Genomic DNA, 27,652 nt, shown 5'->3' with positions numbered 1-27,652 from the left:
GTAGATACACCCAGCTGGCACCTATGATATCAAGTGTGGGCAAAATGGAGTCCAGCCACCAGCTGGATCCACTATTTCACAGCAATCCCTGCCTATGTGGCTGGAGCCAGTTTCCATGGAGCCCCCAGCAGCACCCACACTGTGATAGTCCATGGAAACCCCAGCCCTGCACACCAGCCCCAGCAGCACTGGCAGGGTGAGGAGCTGCTCAGGGACAGGCTGGGATCTTACAGCAGTGACAGCATCACCTAGAGCCAGGGCAGAGCCATGATTTGCTGCCTGCATGCTCCAGGCAGGGGCGTGTAGGCAGCAGATCTCATGCTCCGGACTATGCTGTCACTGCTACAAGATCCGAACCCAGCCCAGCCCCAGAGCAGCTCCATGCCCTGACGTGCACCCTACCAGTGGGGTTGGTCTCCATAGAAACCCTAGCCCTGCACTATCAGTTTGGCTGCTGCAGGGGTCTCCATGGAAACCAACCCCAGCCACATGGACAGAGGCTGCTGGGAAATGGAGTCCACTGCCAGCCAGATCCAGCCTGTGTGCTGGACTTTGCCTACCCCTGTATTATAACCATCTCCCACCTGCTGCAGTCTTAGGATTTCCTTTAAAAAGTCTCAACTATAGTACTAGTAGTGACGACAAGATCTTAGATAATGAAACATTATTTAGAAAAAAAACAGCCATAGGCATCATAATTTCAGTATTAAAAGTTCAAAAAGCATCTACCACTGGTAAGCATCTTATAGCAACAACAATGAATAATACTTGGTGCTTTGCTAGTAGTTTCAGAAACAGATCAAAAAGAGATAAAGATGGTTCAAGTTTTTAGTGGCAAAATAACCCATATGTAAATTCACTTCAAGACTGAGTGCTTAAAACAAATTTCAGAGCAAATTTTATTAATTGCTACATGCCAACAAGCAGCAGCAATGGCATCAGCTCTGCCACTACGTGAATATAAGTCACTGTTGTAAATAAGTCCCTAGTAGCATTAATATTTAGCATTTTACTTCTTCAAATTTTTATGTAAAAGTTAGCTACTTAACCAGCAGTTAATGATGATCTTTCAAAAAAATCCAAAACAATAAAAATGAACACTTTTGTTGAAGAGAAGTTTCAGTTATTTACTAAAAGTGTTGTATACTGCTCTCATTCTTAGCGTGGATTTAGAGCAGTTAGAGGGAGAAAAAAAGTCAGCTTTAAAAGCATAAATATTTTACTGGTATTCCAGGGTAGAGCAGGAACTAAAGTTGAAGAACACACAATAGTGTTCAGCTATAAGGCCAACTGCCTCTATTTTGAACTGATAATTTGACAGTGCAAATAACTGTTTTCCAAATTTCAGTTTTAAGTCTTTTATATGGCTTACCAAGATGGTCAAATTAAGGCTTCAGGTACGATTTTAGCTTATATGCACAAAACAGATGAAAAAACCAGCTTAGCTAAATACAGACTTGTACAGTCTATGTTCTTTTGGTATTTTCAGCTTAATAGAATAATCCTACTTGTTTTCTATCCTCTCATGTATCGTTACTTGCTCTGTCAAGTAGTTGCATGTGCTGCCCAAAAGTTGACTGCACTTCAGTTATCATCTTTAGATTTAGCATTTATAAATATCCATTATAGGTGGGATCTGTCAGCATGAATGGCACAAAATCATTTAAGATACTCCCATAATGAAAGGCAATACATTCTCCTAAGATGTGTTCTGTAAGACATCATATCCATACAGTTAATAAAACCCACGTGCACCTGCTTTTTATATGAAACATTTAATACCTAAGTGACCCAGATCTGGGGAACAAATTCATTTCTTAGTTACACCTGGGCACCTCCAAATGAATTTGGGTTCAAAGCACCTAAAATTCCAAATTTCAGGGATAACCAAGTTAATAGTACTTTCAATGAATAACCAGTCTATAATGCCATACTTCAGATCTGTAAAATATGCCTAGAAAGGAAAACAAGAACGACAGCAACATATTGAGATAGTTTAAGATAAAGTCAGTGTTATCTTGGCTTTTGTCATCTTCAATTAAAAGAAAGATTGCTCCCCATTTAAAAAAAAAATTAAAGTAAAGTACCAAGTATATTAGCTGTACACTGGAGAATTCCTGAGACATCTTCAGCTTCATCATTGCCAGAGTAGTCTGTATACGAGCATCTGTTTGATATATTGTGAAAGTTCTTTTCTGCATCCCTGTAACTAGAAAAAAAAAACAATTTCTATACATGTGATTCATATTTTTTAAATATATATATAAATAAATATTTTATATATATATATATATAAAATAAAAGGAGATTTTAGTAGTTTACTGTCTATTAACACACATGCTTTTGAAAAACAAACAAACACACACACACATTTTTGCTTATCTATAAGATTACTCTCATTTAGCATTGCCCACCATCTGTAAATTGTGTGCAGCTTATAAAAATAGGACAAAATAAACTTGATCATCATTTTTACAAATGGCTCTGACAGAGCAGACCACAGCCACCCGAGAATAAGCATAGCACCCTTCAGGTTGCTCATCAGGGCTGTGTGGCTCAAGAGAGCTTGTGTTACCTCCTCCACACTGCCCAGCCACGTGCTGCCACTGCAACCCTTTGGCCACCCCCTATGTCCAACATCAACTCACCTTGAAGGTACAGGAGGGAGACAATGCAGCCAAGATTAAATTTAAGGCTAGGAGGAGGACAGGCAGTAGGTGGAGCCCTATGCCAGACTTGGGGAGCGTGGGCTAGTGGGGATAAGGCTGAAAGTGGGAGCAGCACTGCGTGGGGTACTGTTGGGGGTATCAGAGTATGGGGGTGAGTAAAGTATCCCTGCGGTAGGAGCAGCATGGCTTAAAACCATTGCTGCAGTCAGATTGGGTGACCAACTCAAGAATTTTTTTTAAATTTACTTTTTCATGACAAAAAAAAAAAGGGGGGGTTTTGTTTTTTGTTTTTTTAACTACAGTTCATGTTAAACCTCTAAATTTGAACTCTGTCCTTGTCACTGCCATCCAGGGTCTAGCAGAAGGATTCCATTTTCATTACATAAAACAGGTCAGTAAAAACATATGACAATAAAAAGTTTGGCTGTCAGTAAAAAAGAGAAAAGAAAAGAAGAGAGATTGGTAACGCTGACCTTAAATTCTGCAAATAGAAAAAAAACTCCCATCGATTTTAGTAAATAAGACTCACGCTCAAAATATCTGAGCAGACTGCCCCGCTCCCTCCACCAGCATATTACAATTATCATTAGCAGCCCGAGTGCAATGAGTATGAAAGCAAAAGAAAACAAAAAGAATGTACCCAAGGACTTAGTAGCAGACAAATCTCCCCTCTGCATCCCCCTCATTGAAGTATTATTTTTAATGAATAAACATCACTAAAAACAGGGTTCTACGAAGAGATGTTAAGGAGAAGTATAAAATCTCCTTGGTTGCTCTCAACCTTTCTGGACTAAAGGCACCCATTAGGAAATGCCAGTTCCTAGTTGTCACTTTATTTTTCCTGCACTCCAAAAAAAATAAATAAATAAATAAAAACCGAGAGCAAGTTTTCTGTTGCAAAGAACTCAGAAAGACTATAACACATCAGAATATTTTTAACACTATGGATTCCCATGTGAAAACTCCGGGTCATTCTTGTGAGTGTGTTTTCACACCTAACGGTGCCAACATTGTGTGACACCCATGAAAGGATCCCAAGGCACTCCAGGGTACTGTGGCACCCTGGTCAAGAATCACCAATTTAGTCAAATCAGCCAATATATTAATTCTGCAAGTGTTAAAGCCTCGCTTTCTTTTTAACTTTGTCCAGAAGAGATCTCAGCAGAAAGGGTGCATGTATTAACAGTTTACTATGCTATCAAACGGAAGGTTCATTTTATAACTTGTTTAAAAATTAAAAATAAATAAATAAATAATTGACTAAAGAGACAGTCCCGTGCTCGTTCCTGCAAGTTAAGTTGTTTTTTAATCAACTTTGCCTGGCTGTTCCTCCTCCCACAATCCAATTGAAAAAGAGAACAAAAAACCAGCTACATAAAAACCAAAGCTTTATGCAAGTGATAATGGGCATAAAGGAAGGAACATATTGCAATTGACCAAAGCAGTATCATACTAGAACAAAAATAATCTTAGTGATAAGATATGATCAGTGATATTCACTACATAAATAATATATGTTCATATTAATGTTTTAGTAATGTCTTTCTTGGGCTGGAATACTTTACTCACACTTTATCGCATGTGAATAGTTTGTGGTCTTTTAGCCCTTCATGCCTGTGTGGTGTCTGTAAAACTCAACTATGCTGGTTTCTTAGCATCCATTTGATACCATTATAAATGACTAGACAGTAGTAAAGAACTTGCCCCATAGATCTACTTTGTCACAAGCAACATTAGCTCTATGCCCAGATATTGATATTGTTTGATACAATGGAATGCATCAAGGGGATCCTGCTAGCATTATACATACAAAACTGCTTTTGTTAACACTAGTACCCATAGCATCAGACCCTATATACAGCACCTAGCAAATAGCAAATATCTGCCAATTAGATTAAGATACTAAGAGATGCAAAACTGTAGCAAAATTTAGTGCAAGTAGCAGGTATAGCACCATCAGTGACAGGTTTTTTAGAGTGAGAGGATCTGTCTTGTTTTAATATTTTCTTTCTTTTTTTCAAAATAAGTAGTTCAAGTCACTACTAGTAGCCATAAACTGAAAGGTGCGCTGTTTTTAGCACGGCATCCTACTAATGATACTTCAAAACAATTCCTTCATCAAGTAAAAAAGTTCCAGAAGGTTTCTCCCCAGTGTGCTCCATAGTAAACATCACAACTATAAGGAAAGAGGCACGCTTGATCTCTAGAGCAAAGGTGCTTTCTCTACTCCCCAGGATGCATGCCAGACATGCTAGTATCACAAACATTACGCACCAGGATAATGCGCTGCTTGAATTTTGACAAAAAGATTAAAAGAACATGCAAAGACAAGTCCCTCCAGCACACCAAGTTTCAGAATCGCATCACAGATTTTAAATAGACCTTTGACCTAACTGGAGTAATAAAAGGAAAAAAAATTACACCTGGGTAATTAAATATAGCCAAGGACACTATTTTATATCTGCTATTTCTCACAGCTATTTCTATTTTCCATTTGCCATCTCTCTGAGGACCGCAGTCTTGCACACATTTTATTCCTACTCTGTTTTAAATGGCAAGTTATCTGTAACAATAAGATGCTTGGGTAGACAAGGGTTAAGCCAAAAAACATCAAAATAGGAGGATAGCAGGAATTTGTATGATTATTGGTACTGCCTTATCATTGTTACCCTTTTCTTCCTATTCACTCACTTGAATATTTGTTTCAGTCCATTATTAGAACTTGGTTTTTGAGCTCTGAGCCTGCAAATATCTACATAAGCATGTGTTCTTAGAATCAAAGCCTTAAATCAGAGCTGCCCGGCTTCTAAGTGGCCAAGGGAACATGGTGTGCGAGTTGCACCACAGGCCGTCAGGCTGAATACTGTGCAGGTCTCCACCCCTCCACTGCCCCACAGCACCATGCACCTGAGTGCCCTGGCCTCACCCTGAGCTTCCAAGCCGTGGGTTCCCTCAATGTACTGCACCACAGGGGCAAGTAGTAGACAACAGAGGAGAGGGGGGGAGCCTGGATCCCCATTTCTCTAGCTGCCCTAGTAGCCAGGGTTGGGGGGAGAAAGAATGGAAGCTAGGTAGAAGCTCAGGGGCTGCAAACTAACCCCCTACAGGCTGCTTATGTACGAGTTTGATACCCCGCCTTAAAAATCAAACTCTTTGGCCGCATCCAGACGAGCGTGCGCATGTCTCCTGTCCCACCTCAAACCCCTTTGAGGTGGGGCAAGAGTCATGTGCACGAATGAAAAAAAGGCTCCCCAACCCCTACCCTGCCTGGCCCCTCCCCCCACCAGACGCCCTCCCCCCTTGAGGCCCCCCCAACCCCTGCCCTACCTGACCCCTCCCCCCATCATACCCCCCCCAAGGCCACCAACCCCTGCCCTGTCTGAACCCTCCCCCTGCCAGACCCCCCTGACCCCTGCCCTGCCCGAACCCTCCCCCTGCCAGACCCCCCTGACCCCTGCCCTGCCCAACCCCTCTCTCCACCAGACCACCCCCCCAGTGGGTGATGGGGCCACTTGGGGCAGCAATTAGGAGGCTGGGGCAGGGCATGTGGGCCTTGCAGCAGGGGGTGGTAGCCCCTGTGGGACCCATTTGGCCCCTGTTGGGGGGGCCAGTACCCCTTACGTGGGGGCCATCACCTCTGTAGGAGGGCAGCAAAATATATATTCATGAAACATGTATTAGGCGTTCACTTTATTATGACATGCTTTAACACCGTAGATATAACAATAAAAAACATTGTCCAACTGATGTCTCTCTCTCTCTTTTGATTTACTTGTGGTGGAACATGGATTTGGCGTTATTTTATACAGTGACTTTGGGGGTTTTTTTGTTTTTGGTTTGGTTTTGGTTTTTTTGTTTGTTTGTTTTTTAAATCAGGGATTTTTCAGTTTTCCAATAAGGAATACCAGAATTTCTGCTAGGGAGGCCAGTGGCAGGGCCCTGCCTGCTCAGAGCTGGCACCTTGGACCCAGCTGGCTATGGCTGACCTCCTGGCCAGATAGGGCCAGGAGAACATGCTTTGACAGTTCAAAGCAGGCCACCATGCCCGGAACATCTTCCAGGTGATAACTGCCCAGATGGCTGGGCAGGGAGCACATGTAATAGTAGTGCCGCACAGAGGCCAACCCTGCAAACACAGTCCACTGGCAGCTGGCCTAGAGGGGCAGATGCCTCTAACTGGCTCTGCAGTCCCCATCTGGGTCTGGCAGGTGCACAGCAGGTCACAGCCAGGCAGCAGCCCCCACTGCCAGACTGCTGCAGTGGGTGGAGGGTGCAGGGATCTCTCAGGGATCCTTCAGCAGTCCAGCTGGCACAAGGGGTAGTGTCCCCAGGTACCAGTTGGCTGGGCCCCAGAAGCTCCTGAGAGCTAGTAGCCCTGAGCTGGCTGCCAGAGCTGCTTTTTAAACTGCTAGGGCTAGGACAGGGCAGCATTTTATACTGCTGGGGACAGCACAGGTGCTGGTCCCAGGCTCTAGCTCCCCCTGGCTGCAGATCCAGGAAGAGCCAGGCAGGGTTATTTTGCCCCAAGTGGCACAATTTGCTCCACAACAAAGTGCATGTCTGAGCACGTGCACTGAGGCAAAAAGCCCCAGCTCAAATTTGCACCGCTTCTATTTGAGCTGCTGCAAGTGCACATGCTTGAATGTGTGGACACGCCCTTTGAGGCAGGGGATTCCCATTGGCAGCATTTTTTCTAGTATCTAGCACAATCAGGCCCTGCACTAGGGTTATCGTATGTCCGGGTTTTCCCAGACATGTCCTCTTTTGGGGTTTTCCCCATCTCTGTCCAGCCACTTTTTTTTTTAAATAATCAACAAAATGTCTGGGATTTTGCTTTGCCTCTGCTCAGCATCAAGCTTTTTTTCTGGCACTTTCCGGCTTGCCCTAGGAAGGAGCTGCTGAGCGCTGGATATGGCTGCCTCTAGCCGGTAAGTCTGTTGTGGTGGGTGGAGGGGGAAGGGAGGGGACATGAGGGGGCAGATCAATGCCCCCACACAGTGAGGGAGGGATTGGGGCTGGGACAAGCTGCCCAGCTGGGGCAGAAGGGCATTCAACTCAGGGATGGAGGTGAGGGGGGCGAGATGTGGATGCAGAACTGGGAGTGGGAGCTATGCCCTGCTGCTGCTTGTCCAGCTGAGGCGGCGGGGGGTATGATGCAAGTGCAGCTCACTCTGGGCACAAGGGGGCAAGTGGCAGCAGGGCATAGCCCCCACTCCCAGCACTGCTGCACCCGCATCATGCCCCACCCCGCCAACCCCGGCTGGGCAAGTCACAGGGGAGCATAGGATGCAGGCACGGCAGCTCTGGAAGCGGGGTCTATGCCCTGCTGCCACTTGCCCAGCTGGGGCGGGGGTAGGAGAGGGTGTGATGTGGGCACAGCTTGCTCCAGGCGGAAGGGGGCAAGTGGCAGCAGAGCATAGCACCTGCTCCAAGGACTGCTGCACCCACATCTCATGCCTCCCTACCCTGGCTGGGCAAGCAGCAGTAGAGCATAGCCCACCACTGGCCCAGCCAGGGCAAGGGGGTGCGGGATGCAAGCGCTGATGCCACATGCCCAGTAGGCGCGTGGGCGGGGGGGGCCACAGGATGCAGGTGCAGCATCACTGGGAGCAGGGGCTATACCCTGCTGCTGCTTGCCCCCTTCCGCCTGGAGCAAGCCACACCTGCATCGTGCCCCTTCTCCCAACCCAGCTGGGCAAGCAGCAGCAGGGCATAGCCCACCACTTGCCCAGCTGGAGCAGGGGGGGGGTGCAGGATGCAGGCACTGCTGTTGCTTGCCCAGCTGGGGCGGAGAGGCGCAATGCAGGTGTGGCTCACTCCAGGCAGAAGGGGGCAAGTGGCAGCAGGGCATAGCCCCCGCTCCCAGCACTGCTGCTCCCGTATCCTGCACCCCCCTCAACCCCGGCTGGGCAAGCGGCGGCAGCACCCACATCCTGTGCCCCCCTGTGGGCATGGCAGTGCTGGGAGCGGGGCTTTGCCCTGCTGCCACTTTCCCCTTTCTTCCCATAGTGAGCCACATCTTCATCACGCCCCCCACCCATCCCTCACCCAGGCTGGGCAAGCAGCAGCAGGGCATAGCTCCCACTGCCAGCACTGCCACGCCTGCATCCCATGTCCCCCTGCTCCCATCCCTGAGTCCTGTGTCCCCCCCGCCCCCCAGGCCAGCCCAGCCCCACCCCAATCCCTCCCTTCTTCTGGGGGCATTGATTTGCCTCCCCCATGCTCCTTCCCTCCCCTCACCACAACAGACTTACCAGCTGGAGGCAGCTGTGTCCAGCATGGTGAGGACTGCTGCCTGTTTAGTCTATGGCCGAATCTCCGAAGCGGCACCGAATCTTTTCTGAATTGATTTGGAGGATTCCAGTTCTATTCAGACCTTTTTATTCGTCTCCCAATTCAATTTGGATTCAGGGATTCTTCCACCGAATCTCCTCTGAATTGAAATCGGCTACGGAAGCTTCGCACAGCCCTAATAGCTTTACAGGTTTAAACTCGTTTCTGATCACTTAAACCAATTTGTGTGCAACTTATGTCTGTAGCCTCAGTCTTTGCATTTACTTATAAACCCATGTTTTGTTTCCTTCAGAAGAACCATGAAGAAGTCACACTAAAACTAATATATACAGTTGACTTATAAAATCAGGCTCTGTACCAGATCCAGGAATGGGGCAGGAGGAGGTGTGGCCCATCACTTTGGCTGTGAGCCCTGACCTCACTACCAGGCTCCTGCTAGAGCTCCGAGTGATTAGTGAGCTCTGAGCTCACCAGCTTACCAGGGCAGGGTCTGGCTAGAGCCCTTACTTTCACAATGTTCTGGAGCCCAGGGGGTGATCACTGGTACTTTCACCCTTCCCATCCCTCCAGTAGGGAAAAGGATGGGAAGAGCAATGGTAGCAGCTCTTGCCCTCTAGACTCCTGAACCGCATGAAACCAGAGGCTCCAGTTAGACGTACACTGACAGCTCAAATGCCACACAGCCAAAGGGAGGTGGCAACTGCACTGCCACACCCCTCTGGATCTACCCCTGGCTAGGGCCCTTAATGGTCTGAACTTTTCGGACTTAACATTTTTGTGCATACAATAAAAATACCTTATAAGAATTTATTTGCAGTGAAGCATTTATTTTAGTACGTATTTAGTATTTTTAACCAAGGAAAGGCTCCATACAGTTATTTTATTTTCTTGTAAAATTTTGTAAGGACAACAGCAGTTCAAGGTCTTTATCTGTAGTTGTTGACCTACATTCAGGGAAATATCTGTTTTTCCTCAAACTGAACCTGAAAATGTGGGTAAGCTTTATGTGCAGGATTAACTTATAACTAGAATGGTACAGTAATTTCAGTAGCTGTGAGAGATCATAAGAATGAAGAACAATGTGTTGTAATTATATTTCCTCTAAAACATACTCAAGCACTCCTTGTGAGCAGGATTAGAAAGACTGGTCACCCAAGCCAATGACATGGATGGCAGAAATAAATTAACTCTGTAACTGTCAATTATTATTTATGGATTTCTCAGATGACTGCTAGAATCTCTTTTACTTACCCAATCACTTGATGCTCATAATACTGCAGCGTCCTTTGGAGAGTCTGCCGTATGGTTTGAGGCTATAAAAATAATAATAATAAAAATAATAAAAAATTACTATCAGCAAATCATTCTAACCTAGCTCTCAACACCACAACTGAATTACCAATTATTGATTTATTACTCAATACATTGGGTTTTCTAACTTCACACCTTTTCATCTTATACCTTCCAGGCTCCCAGGGTGATGGATATGAAACAAACACAAAAGTACAAAGCAGGTTTTGTATTGCAAACATTAATATTTCATTACTCTTTCCATATATTTTATTTTGCCGTTTAAACAGTGATGAATTTTGTAACTCGGCATAACTAATGCTGCCTTTACAGCAACAGAAAACACAGCTGTGCAAAACAAAGAAGGCCCTTGCCTTATTACTGATTTTCATAGACTATCACTTGTCACCATATTAAAGATTGTTAGCTTCAAACACCATTCAGTAAAATATTATTGCACTGAGATGGCATCATATTTTCACTTAAAAAAAAAAAATCAACAAGGAACATAACTGTTTTGTTTAAAATTCTATTTAAGATATATCAGAAATATATTTTTTTTTTAACAAAAATCCCTAAGGAAATATTTGTTATGTTCCAAATTTTCCATTCTCATGCAGTATGAGGACTTGAAAGAGATGTGAAGGGCTTCAGGTAATTTTATGCTCTGTCTTAATGACTCCCCAAACTACCTCTTTTATTATGAAGTGATATCATAGACTATTTTGGTGACATCAAACACTACAAAATATAGCTGAGGTTTTCTTGGTATTGCCCGAATAGGTCATGATGGCATTTAATCTTTCTAGAAACAGGTATTTCTCAAATATATTATTAAATATTTACATTTTAAAAGGTTCCCACCCATCTACTGCTTCTTACTGCTATAGATAAGGCAACACTTACGTTTGTCAGACACAGCCAATTTTGGATATTCCCAATTTGGACACAAGACATGCAGCTGGCTCATGGCTATGCAGGGTCAGAGTGTAACTAAAGCAACTGATATGCAAAGATCACTAGCTTGATCTTTGCAGAAATTTGAGATATTTCCCTGCATTTTTGGAACAATTTCCAGCCATCTTGAAAAGGATCCCATGCCTTTAAAACTAGACATTTTTTCATTCTAAAACCAAGATGGAACTTTGAGCCTGGAAAAAAAAGGCAACTCCTTGCCAACATCAGGATTAAGAAAGGAGCCCAGTGGCAATTGAATCTTCCTTTGCATTCTCATCTCAGACAGGTCGGGATTCCCAGAAAACAAAGACCATAGTATTCTAGGATTGCACAATTTGCAGAAGCATCTTTTTCATGGTGACCATCAGGAACTCATCTGTCCTTTCTCTCTTTGATTTGTAGAAATGCAAGTATTTATGGGGCAACAAAACAGATTTAAATCTACTAAAAAGCTTTCTATTCTTCATAAGAATGACTTCTATTCCCAGCAGGAGTTAAATTAACTGACTTAGAAAAGCAGACAGACAAGTGGGCTCTTGCAAAAACCCCACCCGAGCTGCCATGATTTGCAGAATTAGAGTTAAGGGGCATCTATACACATGCTCCAGGGTGGAGTGGGGAGGGTCTTAATTAAAGCAGCTCCAAGAGCCACTAATTAAAGAGCCACAGCGTCACATGTATTTGGTGTCCCTCACTTCAAAGTGGCAGTGGGGGTGCTTTAACTAAAGTTTGTGACATGGAGGCTGCTGGAGCACATTAATTAACATGCTCTGACACATGCCGATTAGCTTGCAGAGTAGAGGACTGTCATGTATTTAGGTGCCCAAGAAGCTCAGACAATGATCTTCTTCCTATAGTCCCCTTAACCCACTGTGTAAACTCCCATTGCACTGCTCTCAACCCAGGTGTCCCTCCAGGAATGTCATCCTCTGAAAGATGGAGGAAATGCATACTGCCAGCAGCCTCTGTGCACTAAAATGCAGTTTTCTTTCTGGTTCTAGATGTTAGGAAAAACTCTCACTCGGTCTTTGGCAATCCTTTGCAGTCAAAGGTGATTGCCTTCCATGATTGCTTTATTTGTGGGTCCAACGATGACTGATGAAGCCGATCTAGGGTCAACAGACTCTATTGCAACTTGGACAGGTGTTGTCATTTGGAGTGGGTGGCTCCAGATTCTTGACTTGGTCTGCAACATGCTGTTTCTGCCACTCCTGCTTTTCCATCTCCTGTTGTTGCCATAAGGTTTCAAAGTACTGAGATCCTTGCAGCAGATTTCCTTCATTTGGGATGGTCCCACACGTTAATGTTGATGTCGCATTTTAAGTTGTGCTTGAAGACATCCTTCTAGTGCTTTTACTGCCCTCCTCTTGAGCATACGGTCTCGACTGAGGTGGGAGAATAAAAGCTTGCTTTGGGAGTCTGGAGTCAGATATCGAGATGATGTGGCCAACCCAGTAAAGCCGATATTGGATCAATCACCTTGATGCTCATGGTATCTACTTGTGAGAGGACACTAGTCTTGTTGTGTCCATCTTCCCACTGAATTTGAAGGATCTTTCACAGGCAATATTTGATGGTTCTTCTCCAACAACTTGAGATGTCTCCTGTATGCTGTCCATGTCCCAGCTTCATACTGTAAGGTGGAGATCACAACTACTTGATAAATCATGAGCTTCATTTCAGATCTGATGTTGCAACCTTTGAACACCCTTTTCCTCAGGTATCCAAAGACTGCATTTGCAGACTTGAGGCAATGTTGGATTTCTTCACTGATGTCAGCCTTCTGTGAGAGGCGGCTTCCGAGATACGGGCAAGGCCATCCTGGGGGACCGGGGGGGGGGGGGGGGGGGTAAGCACACACTACAGCATCATCAGTGTACTGGACCTCAATAACTGGCATTAGGGTGGTTTTGGTTTTGGCTCAGAGTAGGCTGAGATTAAACAGTTTACCACCCATTTGGTAGTTTAGCTCCACTCCAACTGGAAGCTTGTTGGTGGTCAGAAGTAGCATCACAACAAGGAATATATAGAAGAGCACTGGAGTGATGATGCAGCCTTGCTCAGCTTCCATCTACTACACTAGGAGAATAGTAAAACACTAAAACAGGTTACCCAGAGAGGTTGTGGAATCTCCATCCTTGAAGATTTTTAAGATCCGGGTAGACAAAGCCTTGGTTGGAATGATCTAACTGGGGATGGTCCTGCTTTGAGCAAGGGGTTGGACTAGATGACCTCCTGAGGTTGCTTCCACCCATAATTCTTAAAATTTGTGAAGCTCTCTAGCTTAGAATTATAACTCTATACTGTTTAAATTGTACATGCTTGAAACAGTGTTGAATCACTGAGCTGGCTGATGTTTAAGTCTTTGTCAGTTTCACTGCTGCTGATCTGTTGTTAACGAGGCATACTTTTCTTCCTTCATATTTCCAATCTAATTCTTATTCCAACTTGTCTGTGCATAGGTCATAACAGCTCTCTAAATGTGCATAGTAGAAAGGGGTTGGAAACTAAACTATTTGGGAGGAAAAAAGTGAAAAATAATTCTAAATTTGCTATTTCTAAAGTATTTTCCTTTCAGTTTGGAAGTTCTCCAAAACCCTACTTCCTTTTCTTAGCTGTCTGATCACAGAAATGTATCCCAATTGCGTATTCTTATTAAAAGCTGTGACGGTGAGGCGAAATCAGACCATAAGGGTATAGACAGAAGTGACTATTTTTGCCCAATCTGGATACAGAAAGTAGTCTATAGCTATGGCCAAACACAAGTGCACAGCTATGAGAGCTTCAAAAATGGCTAAGTTGGGTGAAAATCTGGCCTCTCATTGCATGAGGTATCAAATAAAGACATTTCAAAACGTAGCATCTTTTGTAATTTGTATCTGTGCAGCTCCCACTTGTCACCATTTTCAGAATGGGAGGGGAGAAAGGGAGAGGAGGGAGTTCAGTCTGTGGGATTTATCAGCCCCTGGAGGGTGGGGCAGGTATACTGGAGCCCCTCCACAAGGTGCAGGAAGAGCTCCAATTCACCCACTGCACCTTTCAGAAGCAGCTGGGGAGCCCCAAGAACAAGCTCCTTCTGTTGCCTTTCCCCTCTCCCATTCTGAAAACAGGGACTACATCCGCACAGCTATGGTTGTTGCTATGGGAAGCTGGCTGGAGGCTCCTAACCCACAGCTAGATTCCCCTCCCCCCTGAAACCAACAGTGAACTTCTGTTTGATCTGGGGTAACACTAACGCAGAATGCCTTGCAGAAAACGTTCCGAGTTATAGCTGGGAGCTGCACTTCTGTCTGCACCCTACAAATCAAGTCTTTGAAACACTGAGGTCTAATCACTTAACTATATTCCAAAACTGCCAGAAAATGGAAGAAAAGCAGTGAACTTCAGGGCAGAGGCCAGGGAAGGGCAGACTGGTAAAGGGAGAGGCATTCTGACAGCCAGGAGATCAACAAGAACTAATGAAGGATTTACATGGCTTGTCTATACCATATCACCCATGAGTCCTAGGGAGGATGAGGACAACAATACTCCACACTCGCATGGCTGCAGGTACACTCCAGATCCAGAAATAAGTCAATGAGGCACTCTGAACTGATACCTGTAAACCTAGCCAAGTCTAATCTCCATCAGGCCCAAGAGTGGCATCACTGATGAGCTCCTGGGTTTTGAAGGTTGTAGCAAACATGGGAGGGCAAAGAATGCTCACCTCGTCCTAGACAGGACTGCTGCCATGGTATAGATAGAAAAATACCTATGCTTCACTGGCCCCTAAGAATCTAACCTAGGAACAGGAGAAGAACTGACCAGGAGGCCACAGAGGAAGTCAGATAATCTAGCTGTGTGGAGATGTTTTGCTAGTATTCCCAGCCCTACAAGCCTGAAAATTATGTGCCAGCCCTCCACTGACCCCCAAAAAACAGATTTTTGGGTTTTTTTGTTGGTTTTTTTTTTTTATGTAATAAAATTATGGGCTCCTTTTATGTAATTTCTTCAACCTAAACCTTAAGTGCATGTGGTTAGGTCATAGTCTCAAGATTTTCTCTAAAACTATTTGTTACAGGTTTTTGTTTTGATTTTTTTTTTCATTTTGAAAAAAACCCAGAAAAATGTATGCATCATCTTTTGGTGCTGGCAACTGGGGACTTTAAAAAAAAGACACCAGGGACTCTCAGCAAAATTGTAACAGCTGGCAACCCAGACCAAAACAGGAAGAGTTGGAGATGTGGAACCTTTACTACCAGAAGTCTGACCCCTCCCTCATACGCACACACCCCTAACCTACAAGGGATGGTTGTCTGAGGAAACAAACAGGAAGGGAAAATTACCTGCCCAACACTATGCAATATGTCAAGAAAGCAGCCAGAATTAGAACTCACAACAGGCAGATTCTTAAACGCATGGTACGTTGCCTTCCTCTCATGTACTCTTGCCCACAAGAGAAAAAAAAAATGTTTAATTAAATATATCTGAAGAAACAGCGATGCATAAGCATTTTACCTTTATAATTCTTCAGCTATAATAGTGCACATGCTTTGTAAAAATAATATGCAGCCAGCTAATATTTAAAAAGAATAACTTTCATGTTTTCAGCCGACTTTCAGCTAGAATGCTGGTTCTCAACCTTCTCAGACTCAAGACACTCCTTGTTCAACTCAAGGCACCCCTCAGAAAGTGAATCGGAAAATGGCAGCTCTTAGCTTTACCCATTTCTCAACTACAGAAAAATAGAACAATTCTTCATTGCAAATAACTCAGAAAAACCACAATAAGTTGTTGTTTTTTTACACTGAGGCTTCCTATTTGAAATCCCTGGGTTTATCTTGTGATTTATACGTAGGCACTAGCATACCTAAAACTGCTAATATTGAGTTGCATCTCACAGCATCCCTACAACAATCTAGTAGCTCATCAGGATGCCATGGCACCCTGGTTGAGAAGCACAGAACTTAATGACAGAAATTGCCTATTAGATCATTTATCCTAGCTTCCTGACGATGAAAAATCAAGATTTCAAAGGGCTATATATATTATAATACATGCTGGGATCACTTGAATCATGTTTTAATTTCAGGCATGCCTGGGGTAAACAGAGAATCTGTTTTGTGCTGGAGAAGAAAACTCAAGTGGAAGACATACTAGAGAATCCATTCTAATGCCAACTGTTGATCCTTCAGCGCAACTTAAATCTACCATGTTAAACCATCAGTAGCACTATAGAAGACATGTTAGAAATAAAGGGATGTGTGTGTATCAGTTTAACACAAGGTATTCTTTGGGGAAGGGAAAATTAAAAGGCACTAAATTGTCAGAATGGAATTGATTTTAGTTTTATGTTATGCTACACTGCAGAGAATCCTTAGAATCCTTAGGGACAAGCTCCATCTTTTTTCCTTCACTTTGTAAGTTTTGTAGTTTGCAAGCAGAAACTTGTAGAAAGAATTACAATCAGAACTAGAATGATGTCTTTTATCTGAAGCACATTTAAGAGCATTTACAATTACTAATTTACAATTAATAATTTGGAAAATTGGGGGGGGGGGGCAGAAGGAAGCAATACATTTATTATCCCAAGCATCTACAGTGGCAAGCAAATTGAGGCTTTGTCTAAAAAGAGACTTTATTCTAGCTTAGCCATATGCATTGTTGTACATCTTCTCAGTAAATTGAGATTGAGACCTAGACAAATTGTAAGATTGGGCCAAAAGAAATCTCATGAGGTTCAATAAGAACAAATGCAAAGTCCTGCACTTAGGATGGAACAATCCCATGTACCAGTACAGGCTTGGGGTTGCCTGGCTGGGCAGCAGCTCTGCAAAAAAGGAACTGGGGGTTACAGTGGACAGACAATAAGGTAAATATGAGCTAGTGTGCCCTTGTTGTGAAGAAGGCTAATGGCATACTGGGCTGCATTGGTAGGAGTGCTGCCAGGGAAGTGATTATTCCCCTCTGTTCAGCACTGGTGAGGCCACATCTAGAGTACTGTGTCCAGTTCTGCCCCTCCCCTCACCACTACAGAAAGGATGTGGACACATTGGAGAGTCCAGCAGAGGGCAATAAAAATAGGTGGCTGGGGCACATTACTTCTGAATAGAAGCTGAGGGAACTGGGCTTATTTAGTCTAGAGAAGAGAAGATTGAGAGGGGATTTAATAGCAGCCTTCAACTACCCGAAGGGGGGTTACAGAGGATGAAGCTAGACTGTTCTCAGTGGTGGCAGATGACAGAACAAGGAGCAACGGTCTTAAGTTGCATCACGGGAAGTTTAGGTTAGATATTAGGAAAAAAAACTCTCACTAGGAGGGTAGTAAAAGACTAGAACAGGTTACCCAGAGAGGTTCTGGAATCTCCATCCTTAGAGGTTTTTAAAGACCTGGTTAGACAAAGTCGTTGTTGGGGTGATATAGTTGGGGATGGTCCCATTTTGAGCAGGGTGTTGGACTGGATGACCTCCTGAGGTCCCTGCCAAGCCTAACTTTTTATGATTGTGTGTGACTTGATTATTTGCACACGACTTGATATAGGCTACATACCAAGATTACAGTTCTACCAAAATAATTCCTGCTCTCCCTGTAGAACTTAACAGCATAAAGGCATTCAATTCACTCTCTCACAGGGGAAAGATGCCCCATCCACGAAAGGTCTTCCATGTTGACACCTAGAAGATCTCGCCCTGTGTAAGAGTTTCTCACCGAAATGAATGCCTGTAAGTTCCACACTCCACAATCAAGAGGAGTTCAGCAGCAATTGCCCCTACACCCTCCCTAGACTAGAGGGACCCTTGTCTAGGAGAGGTGCAGGGACATTTTGCCCTAGCTCGACTCCACCCAGTCATAGGATGAATCAAGCTGCTGCTGCCCCCCTAAGCCTTCCGGAGATGGGAGGGACCCCAGTGGGGAAGGCATAGGGAGCATTTCCTCATTGTTCTACTCCTCCCAGGGACCAGGAGTAGAGCAACTGTCCTCTGGCACCTTTCCCCAAAGGTAAGGTGACCATGGTCTGGGGAAGCCACAGAGACCAAGATAGAGGGAGCATCTGCACACTGGAATGCCTGTATGCTCCCTCTCTTGGAAAGATTTCTACTACTACAAATTTTCCAGAAATTTGCACTGACAGCAATAAACACCTGTCCATGGCCATCGGAAAGAACTTAAAGCAATTTTGTCTGTTTACAAGAGTTTGCACTGGTGAAGCTGGATTGGCATCTAGACGCCAATCCAGCTTCACCAGTGCAAAATGGCTGAAAGTCTCCAGAGCAGACAAGTTCTATAGTATAGCAATCCAGAAGTGAGAGTTGGCCTTGCTGTTGACCTCTACTCCAAAAAACAAAGAGCCTAAGACAAACAAAAAACCCACCCACAACCATTCCATAATCATAGACAGACACTGACAATGGATGTATCCAGACTTCAAAACCTGGCAGCTTACTCCAGACTTTCATGAAACCATATTTTATATTGTAAGCTTCCTTCCCTGCACCAGGAGATAGCTATTATTGTAACAAATCTAAGCATTGGATTTGAAATATCAAGTCTCACCAGAAGTGTTAGTTGAAATCTCAAAGTTAATACAATCCTGTATTTCCTCAGAGATAAAGTTTTATGCCATCTGTGTGCAGGGAATGAAGGTTATTTTGCATGGGATGTGAAAGCACCTGAAAAATATCAGGATGTTTCTAAATAAATAAGGTTTGCCAAGATGCTCTTAGTTTTTAGTTTCTCTACTAGTACTTTACAGTATCCTATGAACTGCCTGCCTGGCTGGCTACTGGCTTTCTAGCCCCAAAATGGCAACATTATCTCTCTATGCATAAAGTAGGTTTGATTTTTTTAAGGCAAAAGGGTATATATACAGGTAAGGATTTGTGAGTTGTTTTACATATGCTAATTGGAAGTGCCCTGGTATTCTCTGTGAACTTGGTTCATAGCTTATAGACTTTTTTCTTTTACATATGATTCCCAGTAAACAGATGTCTACGATCTCTGTTTCTTATACAGAGTTCAACAAAGGGCTCTGTGAAGCCAAGAGAGTCAAGTAGGTAAATAAATTACATAATTTGGTACATCTACTGATGTGACCAATTTATCTACACAACTCCAAGGACTTTATAGACATGTGTGAGGTGCATGTGTGTAGGAGAAAGGGCATATACACAAGGAATGTACAGATGTTACACTTAGATTGTTCTAACTAGGATTAGATTGACCTAAATGCCAACCTGCACACAAGGTCAGGAAGTTATAATCAGGCAAAAAGTGGCCACCCAATGCAATTTAGTTCATCTATGTGCAAATCTTACACTTTCATTGACCTATAGGATTAGGTCAATCCAAATTCCAATCTGTACAGATGTTCAAGGTTAGACTGGGCAAAAAATGGCTGGCCTGATCTAACTTCAATTCACCTAGGAGATGCAATACATAGATCAAGCTAACCTGTGCCTGGTCTAATGTGAATCATAGAAAGTTAGGTTTAGAAGGGACCTCAGGAGGTCATCTAGTCCAACCCCCTGCTCAAAGCAGAACCATCCCCAAACTAGATCACCCCAGCCAAAGCTTTGTCTAGCCAGGTTTTGAAAACCTCCAAGGATGGAGCTTCTACCACCTCTCTGGGTAACCTGTTCCAGTGTTTTACTACCTTCCTAGTGAGAAAATTCTTCCTAATACCCAACCTAAACTTCCCTTACTGCAGCTTGAGATCGTTGCTCCTTGTTCCATCCTCTGCCACCACTGGGAACAGTCTAGTTCCATCCTCCTTCAAAACCCCCTTCAGGTAATTGAAGGCTGATATTAAGTCCCCTCAGTCTCCTCTTCTCTAGACTAAATAAGCCCCATTCCTTCAGTCTTTCCTCCTAAGTCATGTCCCCCAGTCCCCTCACCATTTTGTTGCCCTCTGCTGGGCTCTCTCCGATTTGTCTACATCCTTTGTGTGTTGGGGGGGGGGAAAAACAGGCACAGCTGAACACAGGATGTGGCCTCACCAGTGCTGAACAGAGGAGAATCATCACTTCCCTTGACCTACTGGCAACACGCCTACCAATGCAGCCCAGTATGCTGTTAGTCTTCTTGGCAACAAAGGTACACTGTTGACTCATATTCACCTTATTGTCCACTGTAACCCCCAGGTCCTTTTCTGCAGAGACGCTGGCCAGCCAGTCAGCCTGTACCAGTACATGGGATTGTTCTGTCCTAAGTCCAGAACTTTGCACTTGTCTTTGTTAAACCTCATGAAATTCCTTGTGTCCAATCCTCCAATTTGTCTAGGTCACTCTGAATCCTAGCCCTACCCTCCAGGCTATCTACTACTCCCCTCAGTTTTGGTTGTCATCTGTAAACTTGCTGAGAATGCACTCGATGCCATCTTCCTGGTCATTGATGAACCAGCAACCACCCCCCACACCCACTCTCCAGATCTGCCCCCGCCCCCCTCCCCACTTCAAACCCATTAACCCTACCTACCCATCCCAACTTCAATCATGGTTCCTGACAAGACGCCCAGCACCCACGAATGTGTGTACACATTGGACATGATCTACAAGTTACACTGCTTAAGGTGAGCCTCATGATTGTCTATCAGGTCCTGGGAACATGTATATGTTCACAATGCAGGCCCAGAGCTGGGAAAGCCCAATAACTCACTCCAGCCCTGGGGCTGCACTTTCCTTTCCCTTCCCCCACCCCCTGGGCCATGTTTTGCCCTTCAACCTACTTGTCCATGGATAGAATGTCTGTACAGCCAGCACCTGATCTGCAATCACACTGCTTAAATTAAACCACATAATTGTAGATTGGATCCCAAAAACATCTGTATGTGGCCACACCTATATCCACTATTCAAACAGTCCTCAGAAAATGAAATTTAATCCATTTTGGTATTCTGATGGATTATTGTTCAGTAATTATTGGAAACAGCATACTTTGCTACAAACATGTAAAGGCTGGTCCTTCTCCTTCAAGTGGTTATAATCTGATATTGCTACTACATAGAGAAGTTATTCTCTTGGTATGCAAATTAGTTGGCTGTGGTCTATGCTGGAAGTCTTGCATCCACATTAGGTTAAGATTTCAAAAACATTTCAGGAAAAAAAACAAAAAACAAAAAACCCACATTTACAGGGCTTCTTCCATTTATTCTTCATTTGAAGTTCCAGCTGTTCTGTGACTTCTAACTAGGAATTTATACACCAATTTAAAGAGAACCATTTAGGTTGTGTTTTTGCAAACTCTTAGAAGCAATGTACATAAGAGACAATTCTGAAGTTTGTGTGTCTTAGTACAAAATATCCTAAAGCCAGATTCTAAGCCCACTGAATTCAAAGGAAAAAGTGTGCCTAGAGAATTGAATAGGCCTTCAAAAACAAAGGAACAGTTTCTAACTAATCAAAGAAACCATCTATCAAAGATGATTTTTACTTAAAATAACATACTTAAGTCAAGAGGAGATAAATTACCTAGACCATGCAGAAAATAAAAGCAAATGGAAATTTAGTAAGTTTAGTGCTGTGTTATGCTGTAATTTTCCTTCAAAAAAGACCAGTTAAATACTTAAGGGCATAGCTTCTTTGGTTTTTGTGCTTAATTTCCATTGCATTAAAAGGAGATTCGCTACATCCATCTAGGGGAGTCTATGCCCCTTAGGTGGGTACAGCATATATTACTTTTAAAAATCAGTGACAAATTATTTTCTTCTTCTTTTAATTCTACTTTCAGCTCTGTGTTGGATACAGGTCAAGATAAACTGGAGCAAGTGTGAAAAATGCTGCAAGGAACCAGAATCCAGCAGAATAATAAACCATAGTTTCTAGATAATAAAACCTTATTCAATAAGATCAGAATACCATTTTCTTGTCTCAGAAGGCTTGAAGGCAGAAAACTCTAAACTGAAAATGAGGAATTTATATCATCATTCCTACTTATAATTAATCATAATTTATATCAGTGTCTAATGTCAAAATTAATCCTTTAAAATGTGGCATAGCAATAAAGCTGGAAGCACAATAGTAGAACTTAAGTTTGAAAGAAATGTACATATGATTAGTCCAGTTATGCTCTCACAAACTAGGACATAAGGAAAAAAGTCTGTAAATCAAGCTGCACCCTGAATTTCTGGAATTTTCTGCTTGTTCTTAGAAAACTAGAATCACATCCAGTGAGAAAGGTCCAATTGGTTTTGATAAAAGTTGTATCAGATCAGGCCCTGAATTAACACTTCCCATTTCACATTTTAGAATATATGAAGAAATATCCCTCCAACTTCTTTTCAGATGCACAACAGCATAGGGGATCTTTCCTCCCATCTGCAAACGCAGGCTCAAGGATACAACTGTGGTTAGAGTTAAAGAAGTTGCCTATATAATTAACAAGGACATCATATGGATGAAGTTCATAAGGGACAGCACAACCAAGTCAAGGGCTAATGGAAAAGGTACATTGTTAGACATGATCCAGAAAATGAAAAAAAAATAAACTTATGAAGTAAGCAGGCTGAACGGCCAACAAGAACCCGCTGCCCAGGTTATGCTCTTGCACTGAGGTGCCGAACATAGTCTCTACAAATCACTGAGCAGCCAAGCATGAAAGACTAGGTTTTGTGGGAACTACATAATCCGTGTCTGCCTATTACAATAGCTTCTATTACCACTTTCTTATACCATTAGATCTTCGATATATTTGATAAAGCAATACTCAAGCAGAGCAGTATCTTGAAACAATGGAAGTGCTTGACATACACTGCATTTACTTGAATAGGACAGCTCTGAGGACATCCTACTTACTCTCTTCTTTCATATCACCCGAGTGCTCTGCCCAGTCCACTTCTTTTCCCTTCAGCCAGAGTCATAATTCACCAGTTTGCAGATAACAGCAGATATACTAGTTGGCTCCTGTTATTACCACTATCCACTTTTCTCTAGAAAGCTCTCTGCAGGTATGCCTCATTCTTTTCCTATTCACCTTCGTTAATGGGATTAGGCCCATGCTGAACAAATTCTAAATGCTCAGTGCCCCAACTTAAACCCACTAAACTATTCAACAGCCTGCACTGAAATGTTAGTATGTTGAAAGCAGAATAGAGATGACTCAGGTTCCAGGATATTAGAATATTAAGAATCAAACATTTTCTTGTTTACAGCAAATTTACCTCACTACAGCAATGAAAAGGGACCTTAAAGTAGGAGTAAGTTGTATTTACAGCCATTTCATGGTGTTTTTACTTAGTCATAAAGGACAGACTTAGAATTAATAAAAATTTAACCCCTAAATGTTTTTATAATAAACTCACATGCTCATAATCCCCAATATGGAAAATGTAAATAGGAGTTTTAGAAAAGAATTTATAGATTCAGATGACTCTAAAGCGCTAAAAACTGTTCTTTGGTGAAAGTCAAAGTCAGAAGTGAAGAAAGCAATAGGAACCGAGTTAAATTTCAGAGTTTTTAAAATACATTTAAAAAGCAAAGCTTTCAGAAGTTCACCCAAACCAATATCCATCTGGCAGCCTTCAACTAAATAGCAATTCTCACTGATAGTATAATTAGGTATTGATTTGAATTTTGCTTTAATTTTCCTTGTATTTTGTATAAAATACTACAAGTAGCTTGTGAGTGCATTTTTCAGGATAGCTTTTATTTTTTTCCTTAATAAGTGCACACTTACTTACGCTTATCTGTTACACACACAGAGGATAAGCCAGAGTTGGCAAGATTTAACCACACTATTTAGGAGCACCATCAAATGGCCAGTTATGTTTTGGGGTTTTTTTCCTGGCACTCATATCACAGCACTCTCACTCCATAGTGCTGCAGAGCTCCCTCTTTCCATCTTCCCTTCGGATGCTCTTTCTCACTCAGCACCTCTGCCCCTTGGACGTTCTTTCGCACTTGGCTCCTCTGCTCCTTGGATGCTCCCTTGTCCTCAGCTCTCAAGTTGTATTCTTGTCTTCACAGATCGACTCTCTATAGCTAATGCTACATCCAGATTGAAATAATATCACAACAGGGAGCCCTCTGCATGCCATAACAGTATTACTCACAAATACTATTATTCTCCATCCATGAAAACTGGAAAATGATACTACTCCGAACATGAAACTGAGCCATCTCTGTATTAAAAGTGCAGAGCAGAAGGTTACAGCTGTACATAAACCTGAAAACCCTAATGCATCTTTCAACTCTGAAAGCATCTAACACTGCGTGTTCATGTGTTGCTGCTACATTCCTTCTGGGAGCATCTTCCTCAGTCTTTATGAGCGTGTTACTTGGGCTTTGACTTTCAAAATTAAATAAGGGTCACAAACCTCCTCTTATACTAATTTTATATCCACATAACTTTATTATAGTCAAAGTAATTACTCCAGATTTACTTTAGTGGATGTGAGAAAAAAGCCATATTAAATATGATATGATAACTTGACTGTCTGCAAGAAGGCTACTCTACTGTGCTTACCCACAACTGTAGCTGTTTTGTTAGTACCACTGAACAGTTTCAATAAGTAGTACGCACCAAAATAATGACTTGGAATAATTACTACTCATACAATATCAAGACTAGATAGTAAGCCTCATTCTCCTCTCTCTCATAGCAGGTTTGTGCCAGTGTGATTTAATGCCTACAGCTGCATTTCTTCACTTAGAACAGAGTAAGATCAGAATCAAGCTCTAGTGGTAGAATGCCAAGATGCAATTAATATAGGGACTTTTAGGCAACGCATATAAAAAAGAAAAATACTTCAAAACAGTAAGAATTATTGCAATTCTCTCCCAAGGAAACCAGTGGGACCCCTGTTGCTTGGAACAAAAAGCCAGATTGGACAACACTCCCCAAATCATTTTTGAATGACTAAACTTGGGGATGGTAGTAGGGGTGATGAAATGATCTTGCGCCCGTGAAAGCTTATACTATATGATTTAGTTAGTCTGAGGTGTAAATCTACTATGCCTTCTGCCTGACTTCAGACTAACATAACTACCTACCTCTCTCCAAAACTGCCTCTGACAGGAAGGTGGATAAGATGATCCAGCAGTGTTTCTCTACCTCTAGGTTCTGTTTGTTTAGTCTTCAAATGATGCAGTGATTAACTAAAATTAACCTCTAAAGCTGCCTTTTACAGCATCCCACTACAGAAGGTAGCAGTCAAAGCTGTGAAAATACAAATGCTGAGGTTATCAACAATAATAATGCTAAATATCTAAAAATACTGTACTGAGCTACTTCAGAATGGTTTAACTATATTGGATATATTGCTCTAATTATAGCACCTGTATTACTACGGTATCAAATAACTTACTTATTTTATAATAATATAAGACAGGTCACCTGAGAGGTCTTCTATTAAATTCAGCATTGCAGAATCACATTCCTCCTGGAGAGGGAAAACTGCTTAGTGAAATCATACAGCTGTGATGCATTATTCATTTTCCTTATTAAAAACAACTGGTTTACCGCTGTCTACTTAGTCCAAGTCATCCTGAACAAAGAGCATGTTAAATGCTTCGCACACCAATGCCTTGATTGCACATGGACTGGAGATTAACCAGATATGTTTGTTTAATTCAAAGGTGAATAATAGGATATAGAAAGGCGTAGTGACTGCCTTATCATTCAGCAGATACAAACCAGGTTACATATTAACATGCTACCTGTTGCAACTCAAAATCAATACCTTCACCTGCCAAAACAATCTCTGCCTCTTAGAGCCAAAAACACATTCATCTGCAACTGGAACCCCAGTGAAATGTTCTCATCATGATATATGTATTTATGGGAGCTCAACAGTTTTGTGGTAAAGTAAGTATAATTCCTCTACTGTGCACAAAACAACCTAATCCAGACTTGCCTGGGGCAATAATTTCACCGTCTTTGAAAAGGACATTGTTGTATGTAACACACACTGTTCAGCAATTCACGAATCCTCAGTATCCGACATGCCGACTCAAGTACTCATACACCGTTGATTTCAAAGAGCATTTTTAAAGGACTAACATCTCCAAGCGGAGTGGTAGAACAGGTGCAGACCTATAACTCTGGCTATTTTACAGTGGGAAAACTCAACAACTTTTCCCTGTGTCTAATGGGGGGGGGGGGGGGGGGAATCTGACAGGGAAAAGTAGTTCACGTCTCCTCTTTGAGGAAAGATGGGAGTGTCAGGCAGACACAATAAAAATGTAGGGGGATATATAAATGTTTTATTTAAAAAAATCATATTCACTAGTTAAGCACCACCTGCTTTATAATTATTACTCTTTTTTTTTTAAATAAAAAAAACAAACTATCCTTTAAAAGCCCCATAGGAGCCCTTTTTTGCACGGATTTGGGAATGGGTGCCCAGCAATTCAGGAAGGCTCAGGGCCAGACGCGTCCATTCAAGCGCTTCTCACAGAGACCGAAGGAGCCTCGCTCCAGCCCGTGCCACCGCGGGCAGAGGAGGAATGAGGAGGCGGCAGCAGGGGCTCCTATTTTTATCCCCCCCCCCCCCACCCTCAGGCGGGGGTCTCAGCACTTGGTTGCTCCTAGTTGAAGCGGCTTCAAATTAAGACGGGAAATGCAAGATAAGGCCAAGCGGCAGGAGAGGGAGGGCGGCGCGGCGGAGATGCGCTTGTCCCGGGCGGAGTTGGGGCCGGGCGGGCACTCACCGCGGGCGCCGTGAGCCGGCTGATGCTCTCGCCCAGCGAGTCGAGGTTGAGGCGGCGGCGGCGCGGGGCGCGGCGGGCGGCGGGCGGCGCGGGCGGGCTGCGGCTGCCGTTCCAGCACAGGCGGGCCAGCGGGCACTCGCCCTCGTCCTCCGGGCTCGTCTCCAGCCCGTCCGAGCCCAGCGAGCTGAACGACTCGGACGAGATCTTGCGGCGGGACATCGCGGCCGGCCGGCCGGGCTCACACGCGCGGGCCCGGGGCGCTGCTCCTGCTCCTGCTGCCGCTGCAGCGGCTCATGGCCCTGCGCGGCGCCCGCTGCCCGGGAGGCTTTAAAGCAGATGCCGGCGCCCCTGCGCGGCTCTGCCGCCGCCGCCTCCTCCCCGCTCCGCCCCCCCCCCCGCATCACGTGCCGCTCCCCCCGCCCCGCACCCGCGCCTGCCCCGCGCCGCCCCGCGCCCCTTGGCACAGGAGAAAGGCTGCGGGCACCTGCTCCAATGCACCCCCACCCCGCCTCCTTCCCTCCAGTTGGGCTGATTAAGACCTCCCCCTCCCCAGGCCCCAACTAGGCCAGTTTCTACTTTTGCCTGTAATAGAAACGCTTGGCTTTATTTTATTTTCTTGTCTGAAACAGTGCTGGACAGCTCCATGCCTGCTACACCCAGCTCAACAAGTCTACACAGCCGCAGCAGCAGCAGCTGAGTAGCAGGGCTGCAGGTTGTGTCTGCTACTGCTCTCCCTGTAGAGCTTAACAACAGAAAGGCATCCAGGTCACTTTCTCGCAGATGAAACATGCCCCATCCACAGAACAGGTCTTCCACAT

The 27,652-nt window shown here is 43.7% G+C and overlaps 1 protein-coding gene across 1 annotated transcript in view; it reads right to left on the bottom strand.

The window, feature by feature from the left end:
* Window positions 1-27,166, bottom strand: part of GUCY1A2 (guanylate cyclase 1 soluble subunit alpha 2) — a 264,111-nt gene extending 236,945 nt beyond the window's left edge. The window contains exons 1-3 of the mRNA XM_059720935.1: window positions 26,835-27,166; window positions 10,215-10,276; window positions 2,088-2,209 (exon numbers count right to left, since the gene is read on the bottom strand). Coding sequence (XP_059576918.1) covers window positions 2,088-2,209; window positions 10,215-10,276; window positions 26,835-27,053 — 403 coding nt within the window. The 5' untranslated portion in view covers window positions 27,054-27,166. The remainder of the gene's footprint in view (window positions 1-2,087; window positions 2,210-10,214; window positions 10,277-26,834) is intronic.
* Window positions 27,167-27,652: the final 486 nt, after the last annotated feature.

The sequence above is a fragment of the Alligator mississippiensis genome, chromosome 1, assembly GCF_030867095.1.
Source record: "Alligator mississippiensis isolate rAllMis1 chromosome 1, rAllMis1, whole genome shotgun sequence".
NCBI classification, from domain to species: Eukaryota; Metazoa; Chordata; order Crocodylia; family Alligatoridae; genus Alligator; species Alligator mississippiensis.
Note: the sequence above shows the minus strand (reverse complement) of the source record. Positions and strands in the feature narration are given on the sequence as shown.